Below are 20,622 nucleotides of genomic sequence, written 5' to 3' on the forward strand. Positions count from 1 at the left end.
GCTGACCCTGGCCCGGCCCGCAGCGCCCCCTGCAGGCGCCGCCGGGGCACCGCGGCGCGGAGAGGCAGCGCAGCAGGGCTCAGCCCCTCCACATCCCCCGCTAGCGTCTCCTCAGCCAATCAGCAACCGGAGCTCAGACCCCCGCCAATGGGAAGAGCGGCTGTCGCCGAACTGGCAGGGCGGACAACCAATGGCTGACGAAGGGAGCCCGCCCCAGGCCCGCCGCCCGTTGCCGGGCAGCCGCTGTCAATGGCCGCCGCGCGGCCCCTTTAAGCGTAACGCGGCAACCGCCGGCGCGTTCTCCGGGCGGGCCCAGGGGCTGGGCAGGTACCGCCAGGACGGGCTGGGGACGGCGGGGACATTGCGGGCACCGTGGGGTGGAGGGAGCGGCACGGGGTGGGGGGGGGTGGGGGGGGGGTGGTGGTGACAGGACCGTCGCGGAGCCGTGTTTTCCTGGGGGCTGTGGGGCCTAGGCCCTGGGTTGGCCTCCGAGCGGTCTCGGGCCGCTGGTATTCAGTTCCTTTCCTCCGAAGTCGTTTAGTGTATGTTGGTTTCGGTGATTGCGTTTAAAATGTGCCATCGCGAAGTGCTGCTTGAAAATAACATTCGGTATGTTCTTTAAGAAGGGCTCCGCTGAGTGAAGGAAAGCTGCCTGGCTGCGCTGCGGGAGCCGGAGGGTTCCTCTCGGGGGTGGCCGAGCTGGACTGGGTAAGTCCGCACGCACCGGGGGCCGGGGGAGAATATGAGCGACTGCTCGGGCCTCCGTGGTGCAGTCTGATTTAGAAACATAATCTCTTCTCCCGGTTGTAGGACTGGCCTGCATGTGATTTGTTTGAAGTGCCATTTCCTCATTTCTGACCTGGGACTTACAGCAGCTTCTTCGTTTTGAGATCTGACGCAAGTAACGTTGTGGTTTACTGGGACAGAGTCAGGTAAATTTAACACTGGCTTTTAAAACTGTACAGCGTTTTAATTCACCAAAATGCAGGGCAAGGCAACAGTCTTAAGCTGTGCCAGGGGAGATTTATGTTGGACATTAGAAGCAATTTCTTCGCACAAAGTGTGATTAAACATAGGAGTGGGCTGCTCAGGGTGGTGGAGTCATCATCCCTGGATGTGTTTAAGGAAAAGACTGGACATGACACTTTATGCCCTGATTTACTTGGCATGCTGATATCCAGTCATAGGTTGGACTTGATGATTTCAGAGGTCTTTCCCAACCTAATTGATTCTGTGATTTTGTAAAAAGCTAGTAAACGTAGAAAAACTACGTACAGTTAAGTCAGCAGCCTCAGTACCTAATAAAGTTATACTTAGTCCTCACTAAGGCTCATCACTCAATATGTTTTGATGTCATAAAAGTAAATTATTTTGCTCTGCTCTCTTCTGGAAAACCAGAAATATTTAGATATTAAAAAGATGGATGCAGGGAGAGGAGGGAGACAAATTTCTTCTGAAGTTACTCTTTGCTCTTAAGTTCAGCACTTCAGTAACTTGGATTGATGTTTTCATACTTGTCTGAAGCTGGCTTTCTCGTACTGTGCCTGTCTCAGAATAGGTGGAAGAATGGAGCGGGCCGTTAGAGGTCAGTGTTTGTACGGGGGAAGTGCCATTCGGTGACCAGCGAAAGCACTGAGCTTCCCCTGGTCTGGGAAGCTTCCCTGGTCTGTTAATTCTGAAGCGGACATAAAAAGTTTTATGAGTCTTGCACTGCAGAACTAAGCTCTGGGTGCATTGCATGAGAAGAGTTGTTAAGTAATTTTCCTTTCTGTCTACTGCATAATACCTGTAATCTCACAGTTCAATTTCTATTTGTGTGATTTACTTAGGAGTAATAGGGAATCTCCTGTCAGCTTTGCAGTTGTTTTGTGTTCTGTGTTTTGTCAGTCATGTCCTTTGCGATAACCTGGTGCTTGACTGTTTTTTACATTGATGAACATGTTTTTGATACAAAATATTTAATAATAGCAACAGATAGAAGTAGCAGAAGTGAAGGAGTATGAACTCCTGGAAACAAAAACTCTAAAGTTCGTGCAAGTCCCAGATTTCCTTCAGCCACTCTGTATTGATGTGATCTCAATTCATTAGGCTTCTAAAAGTATGCCTTGAGCTTTGGAGGGGAGCGGGTTGGGATTTTGGTGGTGGAGCTTTGTAGACCCACTACTAATCCTCAAGTGTTTTGCTCCTCACAACTTATTAAACATATGGGGAAAATACATATCTGTGTGGATCTTATTCATGTGAGTTAAATTCAATTTATAATCAACTCAAACTAGTTTGTAACAATTGGAAAGTCAGGGAACCAAAACATTTCTTAATTAAACAGTCCTTAGGCTCACTGAAGTAAAACTCAAATATCCTAGTTATTATTTTGTTCTCAAGATAAACTGTGCATTCTTTTGTTAATCAAATTGTATTATAAACTGCTGGAAAAATTAATTTGGTAAGACTTGACAGATTAAGGTTTTTTTGGTTTTGTATGGAAAATACGATAATATCACCAGTTTATAAAACTGAAAACCATTTGATGATCCAAAAGATGTTTTTGGGGATTCCTCAAGAGAGGTTTCTTTGTTTTACCTTTTTCAATTTGTTTTCATTCTATTGCCTTTCAAGTACTTCCGGAATACATTGAAAATTCCTTTTCATTTATGTTGCTGTATGTCAAAATGATACTTAGCAAAATATTCTCAGGAGTGGGGAATATCCACTACAGGAGCGGTGGATAATTCTAATCCTCCAGTTCTTACAATTTGTTTGTTTTAAATACACTGAGTTATGAAAAGCATTCTTCAAGAAGATTATTGCCTCTTCAGTGAACTCTTGTGAGGCTATAAAATAACTGATCAGCTTTAAGTTGGTACGTGAAAGTGAGTGCTCTTGTTTTATATATATAATTAGACATGAACTGTAGGCATTTATGCTTTCCCTAAATCTAAGAATATGACGTCTGTGCCTCCAGAGTACTATTTTTATATCTCATATTATGTTAGTGCTTTAATATGAATATATTAGCTTCTATTTTTTTGTATTCCCTGAAATTCTGCCCTATGGAGACAGACCTGATGCAGTCTTGCCTGTGCATCTTCTAGAGAACAGATTGTCCCCAAAACGCTTCCTGTTCAGGCTTGTTTTGCTCTTCAAGGAGCAAAATAACATCGATTCTACACAGGTGTTTGTGGGGCCAGGAGTTAGGAAAGGAAGTGTTTGGGAGTAGGGAAGCACCCTGATATGTTCTTCATGATCTTAGTTACAGTTATGATTAGGTACATCCTTTCAAGATAATTTTAGTAACTCCATTGTCTTGTAAGGAAAAAGAACAATTGTTCCTGATTATTTGAATGTTCACAATAATGATACCTTCCAGCATGTGTTTAGCAATCTCTAGGGCAGGTGATCTCAAGCATAACTTATTTAACTTTCTAGGCCTTGCAGTGAAATTTTTGTTTTCCTCAGAATCTATTGATGAAAGCTTTCAGCATCTAACTTTTTTGGATCACTTTGAAAATATTTAGGTGTTTAAAAATATTATTTTGGCAAGTTACTTCCTAGGTAATGAAAAATACTCTTTTGCAGGTAATTCAATATTAATTTCCGAGCATCTTCCCAGTTTAGAAACCTGATGGAATATTTATTCCTCTAATGCCTTTTGTATAGATTATGAGGCCAAATGGATTCCAGTCACTGGAGACAGTTATACTAACAGTGAACTGAGCCAGAAAGCTTGAATTTGTGATGAAAACTGTCTTGGCAGATGACATTTCTGTTCTGCTTGGCTCTGCAATAATGCATGTATAGGCAGTGAAGGCTGAGAAGCAGGCCAAGTTTATTTTATTGGGAAATAATATTGTGAAGAATTTACAGCTCATTTATAGGTATGTTGAATGTCCTGCAGCGTAAAGCACTTTTGACTGAAAGCAGTTCAATTTTTTGGTGTGTAATTTGCTTTGTCATTTAGAAATCAGCTAGGAGGTTATGTCATTCAACAGGTGGAACTGATGGGCTCTGATGCAGATCCTATTTATTCACCCGCTAGAGGCTTGATATCTCAAAGTTGGATTGAAAACAAAGAGATGGTGAAATTAAGCTTGAAAGCTGCCAAGAGTGGTGAGAGAGACAGAAGACAAGGGAAGTTGAGCGTAGTCAGTAAAACACTTCCTAAACTGTCAAGAGAATTCTTTTGACTGAGAAGGTAGAGAAAATTTTGAATATATTTGCTCCATTACATTCTCACAAAGTGTCTCCAAATATGAAATGGGATGATTTCACCTTGAGATGATGGGATTTTTCAGTTTTCATCAGGCTACAGGAGTGGCCCTTCTTATTTTATAGTTGCTGTAGGTGTAATGTTTATCATGTACTGGTGGTATGATGTCTCTTGTCAAATATAAAAAGGTATAAATATAGATATAGATATATAAATAAGCATGACACAAACATGTATGCTCTGGCCAATCCTTGAAGGTATGAAGCACCATGTGTTGTAGGGTATGGGAGTACTTTTCAGGGTGAAGATTGGGATCGATATGATTAGGGGTTAGGGACTAGATGTCTTCCAGACAAATGTGACAATTGATTTTCAAGCCCATTATTTAACATCATTGGAATGTCAAAAAATTAGAAAAGGAAGATTTAGTCAAATTCTACAAATATCTCAATTCTAGTCACACAAATAAGTTTTTAATTAATTTGGTTAAAAAGTTTTAAAACATGTCTAAATTGGTTTCCTGAACATCAACAAACTTTCACTTGTGTTCTGTTTTGTTTTCCAGATTCTTCTTTTCCCTTGTCTAACTTGGGAGTAGTTTCTTATTCCAGATTTAGCTGTGTTAATATTCTGATTTCTCTTTTGAGATTGAAATACCTCAGACTATTGAATGTAATACGAGTAGCATTCCTAGAGTGATGCCTGTCACATTTAATATAAATAATTAATATAAATGTAATTACTAATATAAACAATAGATAACACAATGTGTGGCATAGGTTATAGGAATCATGAATAATTTTACAGCTTTTTTACCTTTCTTTCTTAAACAACTTTATTTCTTAACAAAACCATTCTCACTGTTTTTTTTTCTCTCTCTAAATTGTTACAGACAGATGTGTTCTGAATGATAACTACTGCTTGCTGAACTGAACTGCAGAGATCTCATGCTTGGAGATGAAGATGATAAACCAGAGGAAATAATCCAACTGCTGCCATTGTGACAACTAAAAGATCCTTTGTGCCAAAGTGAGCCGTCTTTGAGAAAAAAACTGGAAAGCCATTAAATCTGAAAAATGGGAGAAAGAGTAAGGAGCTCAGATTCTGAACAGGAGAGGAAATCAGATGAGGATAAAAATAGTGACTCCTATTATTCAGATGAAGGTAATGCATCTCGTTCATCCAGCCAGTCACCAGCCCTAAGCACTCCATCTACAAGCCAAGAAAAAAGACATCACAAAACACAGACTTCAAACAGCCTGTTGCACTACCGAGGTAGGTAGGTAGCAGAAATTGCTGCTTTGTAACTGCTCCAAAGAGTTAATTATATTTGAAAACTCAAAAAAGAGAAACTAGCATTATGAGTATCTACAAATACAGTTCATGTGAATTATGCTACAGATGGCAGGTAGATAGTAGCTGATCTATTGAAAACTGAAATTAACCTACTCCTGCATAAGGAGGAATTTTGGTGGTTTTCAGAATTCTCCATAATTTTCTTAACAAGTGAATATGGCTTTTATACTAGCCTTCTGTTGAATCATGCTGACACTTTCTTTTTGTCATTGACAAAAAGCTCAAGGCAAAAAACCCAAGGCAAGTCCTTGCTATGCAGTCTGTAAAAAGAGAATTGTTAAGATTTCCCTGACCAAATAACCTACAGATACTTGTCTTATGGAAGCCTAGTTGACTAAGCTTTACAGGATAATACTGTGACTTTAAATGACCACTAATGTGGCCAAAAAAAAAAAAAACCAGAAAATAAAACATTTTTGATGAAAGTTAGATTCAGATGGAGATTCAAAGTTTTTCCTGCTTCTTCTCTGAAGGTAAAATATTTCCAATTTGAGATGACCCAGCTCCACTTTGAGCTCCCTCAAAGACATAGGCTGCTATTTTTATAGTTTGTAGGGAGGTGAACATCCCTGAAAGGAAGAGTAGAATGGTTATGCAGGCCTGGGCTGAAGTAGGGCTGTGAAGGCTTTCTGCCACACTTTGACAGCTTGTTCTGAATAACTGTATACATTTTTTGCTGAAGTCATAGCATGTCCTACCTTTCTTGGGCAGATATTTTTGTTCATTGATAAATGCTTGATACCGTGTGAATCATCTGGTCTTTGTTGTAATCTAGGCTGTGCCAGAAGGTCTGACCTTAAGTGTTTAATTTGCTCAGGGATGTATCTCTTCAGATCCTTGATAGTGTGGGTATCCTGGTGCAACTGGTGTTTTGATGACCTTCTCTGTGTTCAGAAGTGGCATCTCCTCCATGGCAGTCATGGGCTATCTGTCTGGGAACCAAATACTGCACTTCCATCATGCTGTTTAATTTGGAGGGGGCAAATGTGTGACCTGTTCTTTGTTTACATAGTGAGAATTGAATATAAGTATTACATGAAGGTATTGTGAATGTCATATTACATTATATTGAAATACAGTATTCCCCAATGTAACTATATAATCTAAAGTACAATACTGGTAGTGGAATTTCTCCTAAAATAAGGAGAAATTCTTACAGGGCTGCAGGTCTAGGGTTAATGGGAACTCCCTTAGTTGGTGATAGGAGTGGCATCCTTCCTGCAGTGCATGTATTAGATAATCTTTTCACACTTGAATGTGACATAAATGTTCTTTGTAAAGGAAGAAAACACACCTTCTTTTGTTTGCCCAACCTGTGGAAAAAATGAGCACCAAACAGAAAATAAATGAGTATTTTTGCAAAATGTCTAGAGGAAATTATAAGAAGGTGTTTTTGAGCTGTTATTTTTGCTGATAAGTATTCTTGGTAGAATAGAAACATGGTGAGTGGCAAAGGGGAGGAAGAATTTGCTGTCACACGCGCTGTCTGTGTGCATGTAACTGGACTATTGCTGTATCCCAGCTTTTGAGCTAGAATTACAAACTGCTGCTCAGTGTACTCCCTTCAAACACTGATGTACCTTAAGGAATTATGCACTCTCTATTAATTCAGTTGTTTTAAGAGATATTTTTAGTGGATTATGTGATTCATTCTTTGAGCTTGGCATGAGAGGCACATAAGATAGAAACAAAATGTTCAGCTTTTATGTGTGGGGATGACAATAATAATAATAGTAACAAAAAAGGATGCAAGCGATACATACAAGTAATCAAATGAAAATACAGTGTGGAAAATAACTTGTGATACAAGAATAAATTATTCAGGGAGAACTGAATTTTCATGGGATTTATAATTTTGCTTTGGAGGCTTTTTTGCATTGAGCCTTTGAAATCTGCTGTTTTGTCTGTAAGCATGGCAGCTGGATTTGAAAATACTACTGCATTTGTCTGGGAGAATTACATCTTGCATAATACATAACTAGCTAATGCTCGGCTAATTGTTGTCATTTCAAAAGCATGTGATAATTTTGTATGCATTTAGAGTATAGTATTTCTAAACCATTTTAATAAACAATATCAAATATTAACAAAATACGACTCTTATTTCTGATACGATTTGCAGATGATTACTTTACAAGGGTCCTATATTAATGGCTGCAGATATTACCTCCTACAGTAGATCGCAGCCATAAATCTCCATTTTTTAGCTATCAAAAGGAGCATAACTCTATCATATATATGCCTTTTATTGTCTGGTTTGAAAGCTGCCATCTCTGCTAGATATTGTATGATTGTTTCAGGCAGAGCTTGGTTCCAAGGATGTCTGAATAGACAAACTTCATTGTCTAATAGTAAACATGCTTTTTATTTTTCCTCTCTCAGCCACAAAGAAATTGGATTCCAAATATGCACCAAGCAAAAGAGGGACACGGTGGGGTTTCCGTTCTCAGAGCCTCACTAGGGATTCTCCTGCAAAAGATATAGATCTTGTTACAAAAAGAGTTCTTTCTGCTAGGCTGCTGAAAATCAATGAGCTCCGAAATGAACTGACTGAACTCCACATCAAACTGGATGAGCTGCAGAAGGAAAACAGGGCACTGAAGAGGCTTCAGCACAGGCAGGAGAAAGCATTGAATAAGTTTGAAGATACAGAAAACGAAATCTCTCAGCTCCTTGCTCGGCACAACAATGAGATTAGAATATTAAGGGAGCGCCTACGAAAATCTCAGGAGAGAGAACGTGTGACTGAGAGACGGCTGAAAGATACGGAAGATGAACTGTACAGGAGTAAATCTGTCTTGCAGAAACTGAAAAAGCTGTCTGCAGATAAGCACCTTGCTGAAAGAGATGACCTGGCAAAGAAACTAGCCTTAGCAGAGAGCAAGCTAGAGGACAGGGAAAAAAGAATTAAGGTGGGATGACTTTCTTTTCATAAGAAATTCTGGCACAGATATTTCTTTCCACAATGAATTGTAATTTTACACAGCTGTGGAGCAAATAGAACCAGTATTTTTTAGTTTTACCCCTAAGTAGAATCACGTAAATTATTTCTGAGGTGATTATATGGTTACAGATAAGGTAGTTATGCATTCAAATTTTTGTTTATAAATGAAGCATATTTTGTCAGAATATATCCTGTGGATTTGTGCTTTTAAATGTTTTTATTCCTAGCAATAACATTTCAGAAGTGCATGCAGATGTAATACAACTTTATGCAATCTAAATCCTCCTTTTGGAAGGAAACAGTTTGTAAAATCTTCTGGGTATTCAGGGAATTTTGCCTTAAAATTCTAAAAAAAAATAAAATACATATAATAATTTTGTTTCAATTTTTGAAGAGCATTCATACAGTGTATGATTGTCCACTATTCTGCACATCTAAGAGTTCAGCTGGGCAAAATTACATCATGTTTTTTAAATACTGAAATAATTTTTAGACTTTTTTATGGGTATCCATTATAAGAAATATGTCCAATATACTTTAATTTCATCCAGCAAAAATGTTTGTTTTTGTAAACATGTCTAAACTGTAAATATGTCTATAAACTCATCTTAAAAATTATGTTAACACTATTAAATCTGTTGGTAGTTGTAGTGTTTTGATAGATATATTGTAGATATATTTTATATATAGTATATAAATTTTATACTATTCTTAGCTTAAATTATGTCATTGAGATGGCATTAAGGTTTGGTGTCTATATTAGTAATTAAACCTAAATTACACTACAGAGATAATGGATCTGGAAATCCAAGGATTAAGCTGGAAACTAAGCTTTCATAAAATAAATCCCAAAGTACCAAGATATAAATGTCTGAGTTAGTCAAACCACCTCATCTTGTAGTGTCACCATCTGTCATCTGTACTTTTATGATTAGGTACTTCAGCATTTGTAATACTGGATCATGTTAAAATGAATCATGCTTTTAAAAGTAAGGGATTTTCTTTTAGTTTTTTTCCTGCTTTCATCAACATAGCTTCACTTAAAACAGCTATTACAAGATGAGGACATATACATGAAATTGTAATCACAAGATAGTTTCTAAGTAGTAAGGTTAAAAATTCCTTCTTGTTTTTTTCCTTCTAATGCTGCACTTTCAGGGAAGTATTCTCTCTCTTACCCATCAGTAGGAGATTTGTCTTAGAGATGTGGAGGTCCACTATGGCAAGAGCCTTGAGAAAGTAGTGCGAGTTTCTATCATGTCCTCAAATCACCTCTCAATACTCAAAAGAAGGAGCTGCAGCATCTGCAGGTGCTTTGCCCCTTCAAAGTTAGGATTAAAGGTTTAAATGTATTCAGTGTTACAGCAATGGTTGAGCCCATATCTAACTAAACTCAAGACGCTGGTTTACTGTAATTTTATTTAAGTAATTTGACCATAAAAATTACTTCAGTTATTAAAAGATATTACTTTGTTTTAATTGAAGGATCTGGAAAGAAATCTTGAATTAAGTGGTAGCAGTTTTCAACGAGAGTTACATTCAAAGAAAAAAAAGTTGTGTGAAGCTCAAGAAGAAAACAGAGTTCTCCAAGAAGAGCTTAATCAGCTAAATCAGAAGCTGAAGGTAAAATGTGAAAGGAATAGAGGTTGCTAAGCATGTTCTGAGATTTTATCTTTGGAAGTATCTGTAATCAGGCTTGAATAGTTTACCAGTGGCTGCACTCTCTGATGTGTACTTAATTATATACCACATGTGAGTTACTTTCCTGCATTAAATTGAAATGTTCTGTGCTCTGACCCTACAGTGTTTATAACAGGAATGTCTCTGTGTTAATCATTATTTTTAGCACTAGTTAGTTAACAAAAGCAAGATCAAATACTTAGCCAAGCATTGAGAATAAACCACAAAATCTATGGAAAAATAGGTTATGAAGGCTTGAATTTAAAGTTAAATCTGCATGTGTAAATAGTGCTTGGTTACTAATATATTGCCATTATAGTAGGTTTGCATGAGATTAATGTAATATGTTTGTGATATCCATTTAGCAACATGTGTTGCTAAGTTTGTGCAAGTGTTTATTTGGAGCCCACACCAGCATCATTGTTGTCCAAATTCTCAATATAAGTACTTAAATTTGAATTTAAATTTTTAATTACAATTAAAATATTGTTATTTTGTACTTAGTTTCTCCTTAGGAAAAAAAAATAAGTAAGACTCAAGCTAAAGTACTTAGTTTTTGGGAGAATTTTCCTGAAACTCCAAGTCTCAATGTTTTGGAGATATACCAGTTCACTGCATACCAGCTATCCAGCAAGTAGCAGTAGTGTTAGCAACTCTAGAATGTTTAGAGTAAGAGTTTTAATCCTGATTTGTTAATGGAGGGTTTATAGTTTGAAAACCTTTTCATTATCAGATGAATTCTGGTAACTCACTGTTTATTTCTGTATTTATTCAGTAAATATGCTAAAAATATGCCTCTATCATGCAACGGGCCTCTGCTAACTGATACGGACATGCCCTGTGACAAGTATCATTGCTTGCTTTGAAATGTTTAACTCTTCACAGCACTTAAAATTCAGTTGTGCAATCTATACACGTGGTGTAAGTTTTGTTCACGTTTATGGAAACAATGGCATTTTATTTTCACTGCAGAGATGGGTTTTTTCCTCCATACTATGTTGCTAAGGATTTTTTTGAGGGTAGAAAGTTGTCTGCCTTCTTACAGCATAAACAGAGTTAGGAATGTGATCGTTATTCTTATAACAGTGGATGAAACAATTGTTTATTCTGTTTCTATTTACCATGTCTATTTTATATATATTGATATAGATATATATGTGTGTGTATATATATATACACATGGATATAGACATCTACTGTATCTATATCATGTACCACTACAGCTTTGGTAGTGACTGGGAAATTAAATACTAGTAACTCAAACTCTTCCATTCACAGGAAAAAGAAAGAGAACTTGAAGCAAAAAATATATATGCTAATCGTATGTTGAAGCCATCACCTAGAAAAGACACAGATATGGTACAAAGAAAAAGAGGTAACTTGTATAAAGCAGTAAAAGCAGAAAAATTATTGGCATCGCTTTGAAATGTCTCAGCTGGGTTATACCTTTCATGCCACTCAGTGCTCAACCCTGATGCTGCTTGTTCGAGCATTAGTTACCTTTTTCCACTTCTTTCAACACAGCACTGGTTACAAAGCATTGTTTTTTTGACTGTTCTGTAACTGCAGCAGAGCCAAAACACAGAACTTTACCAAAGAGCAGTTTTAACTCCTTTCATACCAGAAGTTCCTTGGTAAAGGAGGAGGGGAACGCTGGTAGTAAAATCTTCAATAGATGATAGATAATATTTACTTGACAATTAATTAGAGACGCTCTAAAAATATGTGTCTTCACTGCTAAGAATATTTTGGTGATCTGTTTTATTTATTTTTTACTCATTCAAATGTATTGTCTGTCAGATGAGCTGCACTCATTTTTCCCTCAGAGTATATGCATCCCAGAACTTACTCTTCTAAAACTATCAGTACAGTGATTTCTTCTGGTGTGACAAGATAGTCTCAAACCTTATCCTAGCCACATAAATATGTGTGTCTGTGTGTGTTCTTAGACTATTTTCACTGTATCAGTACAATCTACTTGTCAGAAGAAGCCGAAATGTATGGGACTGCTTTAAATATTTAATGCCAGTATTTCAAACAGTTTGTCTGCTGCTCATTTTATTATAGATGCTCTACCATTATTCCATTTCAGGTTCAGATTTTTTTAAATGTCATTCCATAGAGATAAGTATGTATGTTTCAAAGATTCAAGTAAGTGAATTTTAATTTTATGAGTTTGATTCTGTGACAAGCAGTGAGCGAGATATTTTGTGTGGCTTTTTAACTAATATTCAGTGCACTGTAATGACCCTGTAAGTAGTATTTAGGTGGATTTAAATTATTTTTTCAGTAGAATTTTCCATGCATATTTTTTTATGATTAGGTTTTACAGATGCTGAAAACAACTGTTTGAAACTCAACAATACTTTCTACTTCCACTGACTTCAATACAGTCTTTTGTTTGCTGCAAATCATGAAAAATGAGAGACAGGTATATAGTGGGATATTTTCAAGTGAAAACACTATTAAATTAGTTTGTATTTTCTACAGCCAACAACCAAAATATTAAAAAGGGACTGCAGCTCACAAAAGGTGTACAAACCAGTGGATGCTTCTCACCAGCAGAACTTCTTCCAGAATCAGAATTTGTCTGTGGTGATACAGCAAACAAGAAAGAAGGAATTCTTCCGAAAATAGTGAGTTCCATAAAAATTTGAGACCAAATCCAGATAATTTACCTATCAGATTGTAGAATGCAGAGCTTATATTTTAGAAAATGTGTAAATATACATGTGTAAATATATAGAAAATACAATTTCAAAAACATTCTGTTCTTTAAGACAAGATCTACCTTTCTAGAAATATACTCCATTTTTTGGAGTGTTTATCATATTCTCTGTCTTACTGAGAGCCATTAGCTCAATTTATTTTTTTTCTGCCACTTAATTCTCTGAAATTTTTAAGACTTCATTTTCAGTTTCATCCTTTTTCTTTGTTTCTAATGCTTATTTAAGCAATCTGTTAAACAGTGATGTCTGCCTTCTCTCTGTTTTCTCTTTGGTCTTAATTATGATTTCTTTTACTTTCCAGAATTATTTCACAATGCATAAATCTAACACTTCCTCTTATTGTCACAGTGCTGGCATTTCTTCTGGTTTTCCAGCTTTGTCAATATGCTTGGGTTTTTTTGTTTTTCCATTTCCCTTTTTAGTACAAAATAATACCAGTTAGAAGTATTGCTAACACTTTTGTGACTCCAGGCTAAAATCAGAGATTTGTAAGGTATTACAAATCAGAATGACACACATTCTGGTACAATTTGTACAAATTCTGATTACATGAGTCTAGGACTTTTCTTCTGAAATAATACTCTGAGAATAGTCTTGGCTGGCTTCCTGTTAACACTGAAGATTTTTCATGGCAGTTTCATTTGTATGTTCTCTCTTCCCAAACCCTTTCTGTAGCTATGGATGTAGTTTAATGTATTCTTCCAGTATATAGTTGGGTGTGTGACTTACAGAATCACACAGTTGGTACAAGTGGAGCTCATGGAGTTCAGCTCTGTGTTCTCTATATGGCTATTGCTTTAAATAATGTAAATTAGATTTGGGTAGTCTATGCTTTCATCAGTTTTTAAAATCAAGCATTTTAAATACCTAGCCACCATCTTATGTAGTTTGTATTTTTTTTAATATAGCAAAGATAACCTTGTACATGAAGGAAAATACTTGAAGGATTTTTGGCTAACAGTCATCTTTTTTTTGTTCATTAAGTAGCAGCTATTTCTCTTAGAAGGGTATTTTTAATCTAGAAGTTTATTTTGTTCTAAAATAAGCACAACCTACAAAGTTAACTCCCATGTATTGGATAATGATGGCTTTCTCTTCACTTCATTGCCACTACTTTTCTGTTAGTGATTTTTACTGCTGATGTTAGTGTCTTTTCTACAGGTTCTTGCCTTTTACATATGTATGTATAGTCACTAGCTAAAATTGTCATCTGAGATTAAACGGTTCTCTTTGATTGTTTGTTACTGAATACTCCATAAATTTAAGTACCAAAATGAAATTGTCTGAATCTACAAGCCACCTGCTTGAGTAACAAGGTCAGATTGTGCAAGTAGAGGGCAACTAATTACTTGCTCGTTAAGAGAATATGATGGTGAAATGTGGCCTTCTATTAAACTCCTTGGAGAAGACAACTTCTAGTTTCTAAGGAGAATCACCCTGAGAATGATAATTTTGCTTTATGGCATTGGAGCTGCAACTTCCCTGAAATGTGCAATACAAAATACAAGTTGATTGTCTATTCATTTTGTTTCAGGTGTATAAAAGTACACTAGAGGTGATAATATTTTGGGGGCAATCCCCTGGGTTGTCAAAGCTGGTTTGGTTTAAGGTGACCTACTCATTTTATGTTTAGCAGTAAAAATGTGATTTCAGAATGGCATAGAAGTTCTTACGATTTTGCTAGGTTGTTTGTTTTATTGACTGTTTTTCCCTATCAGTGTCAATTTTCTATTAATTTATTTCAGGAAAAAGAAACTCAAGACAAAGAATGGAAAGAACAAACAGAACTCCTAAGACAAGACCAAGACAGGGAGAAGGAAGAGAAACTGAAACATTTTCAGGAAATACAGTCCTTAGAGGAGAGGGTTCCAAAACTTCCTGATGGTAAGGAAATGGACAGCTGAAGGCTGAAACATGCACCATAGAATACTAATCAAGTGAGGCTGCTGGTTTCTGGTGAGAAGAGCAAAATGATTTTGCAGAGATCACTACAGTGGAAAATTATTTTCAGTTTTATTATGCAAAGAAGAATCAGAAATACATACAGGATATAGAATAATCTGTGCCCTGTACTGAGCTGTGATTAAGTATGCAGCAGCGAAAAATACTGTCCACAAAAAAGTATTGCAGTCTGAGAGATTGTGCTTTACAAAACAAGAATGACATTGAAGGTAAATGCTGATGTTATCTCTGACTTGCTAGGTGTTACTGAGGTAGGAAGTAGATTTTTACTATTATAGAACAAATCTGCTTTCCTTAATATAGCCTTTTTTCAGTACTTTCTACTACCTTATATACTATGAAATTTTAGTTTCTCTTTCCAGACCTGGTTATCTGAATCATTTGGTGTGGCTATTTGAGAAATGTCAGTTTCTGTCATTATATATAAATATTGTTTTTTTATTAATTTGGTTTTTGTAGCATCTTAATGAATTAAATGCACAAGTCAATCTCAAGTATTTTAGATGGGCTGCACTCTGTCATGTTAAAGAACTCTTTCAGTGATTGCAGTTAATGAACAGTAGTACTTCTCTATATGACAAGAATTCTAAAAATCTATAGCTGCTCTCAGAGGTAAAATCTGTGAAAAATCTTCTGTCACAACTTAGATAAGGCAAGAATCTGATTTTATGTCTCTGAATAAGATGATTTAACCACCTTACCCATCATAGGGTATAAGCTGGTATTTCCCCCACCTTACAGACAGAAACATGTCCCTTTACTGATCTTGTATAATTATCTGCTATTGAAAAAATATCTATGTTAAATATATAAACTGAACTATTGCAGTTGTTTCTGAAAGCCTGCACCAAAGGACAGTAGATAACATGGAACTTTGTGACAGCCTAAGTCACAAATTTGAGTAAAGTGTTCAGCGGAGAATGGCACTGTGTGGAGGGGCCAAGTAGTCATATTCAACTTTTGGCCAAGTACACATCTGTTATCTTGGGGAAAAAAGATTTTGAAGAGGGAAATATTTGAGAAGCTTCTTCCTTCTACACATAAGCATTTCCAGGTTCTGTGCTAAGTTGCTGTTTTGTACCTTTGGTGTCCCTTCATAGCTGTGCACAGTCACTCTGAGTCCACACATTGATGCACAGAGCACTCATGTAAAGGTCTTTTCTGTATGCAGTTGATGCCGAGTATTTTAAATCATTCACTGCTTGAAACAGGTGATGACTCCTATGACTCTGAGCCTTGATAGCTTCACAGAAATAGCTCAGTTTATGAAAAAAACAGAACACACACATATAAATAAAGAACTGTTCAGGTCAGAACTGTTAAAATCAGTAATGTTGTATTCTTTTTCATTCAGACTCAGGAAATGGGAAGGCAATTGGCAGAAATGCTTTGAAAAGTCTAAAACATGGGTAATGTCCTAATGCCTTTGGAAGATGACAATAAACTTTTATATCTTACCAGAGAACCAGGAGTGGATTTAGTTGCGATTTTTGAGGAATTTATTTTTGCAGCAGGAAAATGGCATTGTGCATGGAAGAGCATGTTAAAAACTCAATGGCTTTTGCTTGCATTATTTTCAAAATCTTAAAAGGGAATTTTAAAATGAAAACATTTTAAATATTGTTCAAACATTTTTTGCAGAGTGGCAAAGGAAAGAATATGACAAGATTAAAAAAGAAAGCAACTTTTTATTGAATAAAGAAGAGAAAGTAAAGATGGAGACAGAAATCCACAAACCTGAAATAGAAAGCACTGAAGCATTGGAAGAGCGGCGAAAAAGAGAGTTCCTGCTTGCTAAAATGCAAGAAATTGATAGAGAAATACAAAATACAACAAACACAAAACTGACTTCCCAAGCACCACTCATAAATACAGCAAGAAAACCTGATTCCCTGGAGAAAAAAGAGAAAACTACTCCATTCTTAGAGATTCCTGGGAAGGTTACTAATGGATTTCCCTTAAAGGAGAGCCAGGATGATGCCACAAGAGCACAAGGGCAGAAACAACGAAACGTAAGGACTGTAGATTTAAGGAGTGAGTTAGCATTTGGTAGTTATGTACCTTCCTTTGGGAAGGGATCAGGGAGACCAAGTTGGCTCACTCAAAAAAGTGACAAATTAGAAGAAAATGCTAAGGAAAATGCAGATTTCGATAGCAAGAAAGAAAAGAAGTCCAATTTAATGGAACAACTCTTTGGAAGCAGTGCCAGTACCATTGTTCTTTCTAAAAATAACAATACATCACCTTTGGACATAGATTGGGACTCTAGTAATAAGACTTTTGTTGATAAAAACAGTAAAGTCAAAGAAGACAGTGGGCTTTTTGGTGAAGGAAGAAGCCTAAACAGACACCGTCTGCAGTACACTACAAACAAGCCAGGAGTTAATACCCTTGGTTCTTTAGAAGATGAAATTGAAGAAGTAGTCTTACAGTGATCGTGTTTTATATGTTTCATATGTAAATACTGAAAAACTATTTTCTTGTAATATTTATTAGATATAGATTTGAAATATTTCAGATTTATCGTAAAGCCTTATGAAGGAATAATTTACATAAATGGATATGTGTATAGAGGAGAGATGCAGAGGAGAGATGCTTGGGGTTTTTTTACCTGTAGGCTGCTCACAGAACACTGCTTTTCATTTGGAGTGTTTCTTTTAGGCCTCAGATACTTTCTTTCTCAGGCATTTGGAGAACCTCTTAACTGTGCCAGGAGAAGGCATGTATAATATTAGTCATGAAATGAATAGAAGAGACATTCCTAGCACTAATTCTCTTAGAAAGAGAATATTTTACTCTGCTCTCATGTTATCTCAGAAGAATATCAGCAGAAGCACAATTAACTCAGGAACAGCTGCTCTCTCCTTTTGCATAGGCTTTTTGTGGACCTTACTACCAAATGTGTCTAACTCTTCTCATATATTCAGATTATATTTGTTATACAATGCCATCTTTTGTAATTTCTGAATTTTCTATGTAAAATTCCAATCATTACTACGTAATTTTTTAACAAAATGGTTTTATTAAATGAGTTGAGTAATTTTTTTGTGTGTAGATCATCTTTAACATAAAATTCTGGCTTTTTATATCATATTATTGATAGTGGGGGGGAGTTAGTTGCGACTTTGCTTTTGATGTTATTTACTGGTTGGTGCTGTGAATACAAATTAAAAAGATAGGCAATGAACAATTTAGCAGAAGCATTCCAGGAAATAAGCTGAAGGTCTTTCCTTAAGCTGAAGATCATTCCTTACTAGAGCAAGAGATTTTGAAACACCTCTCTGGTATACTCCCTCTGAGCCTGATTCAAAACACACTAAAATACAGAGAATTCTTACAATTTAAAGATGCATTTAGTCAAGATTTTTCTGAACACAGTGGCTCTTCTGAAGAGAAAGGCTTTCTCTTTTTCTGAAGAGAAAGAATGGTGTCTTCATCATGCAGTAACTCTGCTGCTCCCATTCAGAAAGAAAATTAGTCACAGATCCAGATCCAGGGTGTGGGACAGTTCTCACCAGGTGCTGGGTAGTGAGGAGCAGCTCATGTTCACCTGCTTGCTCTACAATCCCAATTACAATTCATTGCAGTACTTCTGTAATACAGAACTTATCTGGCCTCGTTTTGCCTGCACATGGTCAGAATATCAGAAGAATTTTAACCAACAACAGCGAATTTAACTCTGTTACTTTCCTGCAATGACTTTTTGGGGTGAATACTGTGGTGTAAGAGGTAGGAGAGGGTTGTGGGTAAACACTGTGGGTGTTTCTGGCTGAGTAGTTACTTCTCTTGTCCTACCTGTGGGTGGTGCTGCCCTTCTGGAAGCAGGTGCTTTGCTCGTGAAGATGACATTGAGGTGGATTGTTTATTTTTATTTCCTGTGGATTCTAAGGCATAAAACAAGTATGTATCTGCTGCAGTTATTAAGGATCATGTAGTGTAAGGAGGGGACTATTGGTTTTCTTTCTTTGGAAGTCAGCTCATTAACATCTGGCAAATTCCAACTATTGTGCTGAACTGATGTGCCCTGCTGTTTCAATCACAAATGTATAGTTTCTAAGCTGTTTTTATTACCAGCCCCTGCTTAAGTTCACAAATATTCACATCCTGTTACCAGCCTCTTCCTGAAGCAAATACTGTGGTGACTCACACCAAAAGTAAAAGGTGTATCTGCATTAGGAAGGTGAAAATAAATTGATCTGCTGGGAACAGTGTCATGGGTATAATTTCCCTTTTTCTCTCATGCCTATCCATCTCTATAGCTTATTCTTTTCTCTTGCTGCACTTTCTAGTTTTAGAGTTACTGACACAAACACCATTGCAGATAAAATGTGTGAAAGCAGAGGTAATCTTCTGATTGTGGGAGGAAACGTTTGTGTCCATGTAACATCTGTAAGCAGCATTTCTGCTGTGGAGTAACAGTTTTCTGCTCACTGGAATAAACTTTTTCAAGGTCTTAAAAGGTTCTGTAGACCTTACAAATGGGCACATTGATCCCTTGTAGTTCTCTGGGACCCCTGGACTCAGATGCTGTAGCTGGACAGTCTGCATATTGCTTTTAGTGGTGGCAGTGTATTAACAGCACTTGATTTACTGCAAAAAAAAAAATCCAGCTTTTGCAGTAAAAAGTGGGTCACAACAATTTTGATGACAAATTGTGTATAATTGGATGTTTTTGTCCAGTTGTAGGTTCTGTTTGATGTTTAGACCATATGGGTATTACATTTGTTCTTGCTTTCCTACTGAACCACCAAAGGTGATGGAAGAAATTCCTCCATTCCAACAAGGAAGTTAGCAAAACATTAAAAAATCAAACGTTAAGGTTTGATCAACAGTTTTAATGGAATATTCAGGGACATCATTACTGCCCTGTGAGAAATGGTCTTACAGATCTGATCCCCAAGAAAGTGGTCATCAAAGAAAATTACCTGAGGAGCATCTGATGAGGGTGGTCAGGTGTCAGGGCACACCTGACAGAGAAAACAGGAAGTTTTAAGAAGGAATATTTTTCTCTTCTAAAGAGGAGATGAACTGTTGAGGTATTGTGGGGAGTATAATAGACATTCTGTAATCCAGAAGAAACATAAACTGCTGAAGGAGAGCTTGGGAGAACCTTCACAACTTTGAATTGAAGCCTCTCTGCTAAGGTAAGAAAAGGGAAGTGGGAAATGCTTAAACATCTTGGATATTTTTCCCAGATCTGTGGTATCTTTGGGCTAGCTAAAAGGTTGGGGGGGGGTGGAATTGATTTTCCATAACCTTATGGGATCCTTTGTTTGTGATTCTGCATTTTCTATTGCACCCATGCCTAAAGAGGTGAATTGCAAATCTATGATGCTTCCGGAATGAGGATACTTAAAGAGGATGAGCTTAGGCTACTTGGTAGCCTCAGGTTCATTGCTGGTCCTGAGACAGAAGGTCTTATCCAGCCAGGCCTGAGCCTACTTGCAGTGTCAGGAGATGGGACAGAATATCTAGTTGGCATGTTAGAAGTATGAATTTGTTCTTGGGACAAGAGCATCAGCAGGACTTGCACTGATGCTTGTGCTCTAGAAAGTACTTTGGGTGAGCCTTTGCTATTTAAGAGAATAGTAATAAATTCTGCATAGTGCTCTGAAGCAGAGACCAGCACAAACCACACAGCAGACACAGGTGTCAGGAGAGTCACGGTTGCAGGAAGGGAGGTTTTGTTCCCAGCATTGCACGGCTTCACTAAGCCTGACCTACTCTTGTTCCAAGATGACAAC

At 37.0% G+C, this 20,622-nt stretch overlaps 1 protein-coding gene across 2 annotated transcripts; it reads left to right on the forward strand.

Annotated features, from left to right (window-relative positions):
* The first annotated feature begins 228 nt into the window (after positions 1-228).
* Positions 229-17,860, forward strand: LCA5 (lebercilin LCA5). 2 transcript variants are annotated; one of them, XM_005518158.3, is made up of 10 exons: positions 229-327; positions 624-708; positions 811-932; positions 5,100-5,482; positions 7,946-8,475; positions 9,993-10,130; positions 11,466-11,562; positions 12,678-12,823; positions 14,662-14,800; positions 16,520-17,860. In XM_005518158.3, exons 4-10 carry the CDS (start codon positions 5,284-5,286, stop codon positions 17,311-17,313), a joined length of 2,043 nt encoding a protein of 680 aa, XP_005518215.2. In that variant the 5' UTR covers positions 229-327; positions 624-708; positions 811-932; positions 5,100-5,283; the 3' UTR covers positions 17,314-17,860. The 2 variants fall into 2 exon arrangements, with proteins under 2 accessions (XP_005518215.2, XP_087909982.1); XM_088053856.1 differs by having other exon boundaries at positions 235-327; positions 627-708.
* The last annotated feature ends 2,762 nt before the right edge of the window (positions 17,861-20,622 follow it).

The sequence above is a fragment of the Pseudopodoces humilis genome, chromosome 3 (genome assembly GCF_049639895.1).
Source record: "Pseudopodoces humilis isolate 2021_Gansu_Grassland_sample_001 chromosome 3, ASM4963989v1, whole genome shotgun sequence".
In the NCBI taxonomy this organism is placed as follows: Eukaryota; Metazoa; Chordata; class Aves; order Passeriformes; family Paridae; genus Pseudopodoces; species Pseudopodoces humilis.

Bases quoted from the DNA above. Each gene is read 5' to 3' on its own strand.
- LCA5 (XM_005518158.3), top strand. From the start codon at position 5,284: ATGGGAGAAAGAGTAAGGAGCTCAGATTCTGAACAGGAGAGGAAATCA. The intron at 5,483-7,945 runs GTAGGTAGGTAG...TTCCTCTCTCAG, and splicing joins CAGCCTGTTGCACTACCGAG to CCACAAAGAAATTGGATTCC. The intron at 11,563-12,677 runs GTAACTTGTATA...TATTTTCTACAG, and splicing joins TATGGTACAAAGAAAAAGAG to CCAACAACCAAAATATTAAA.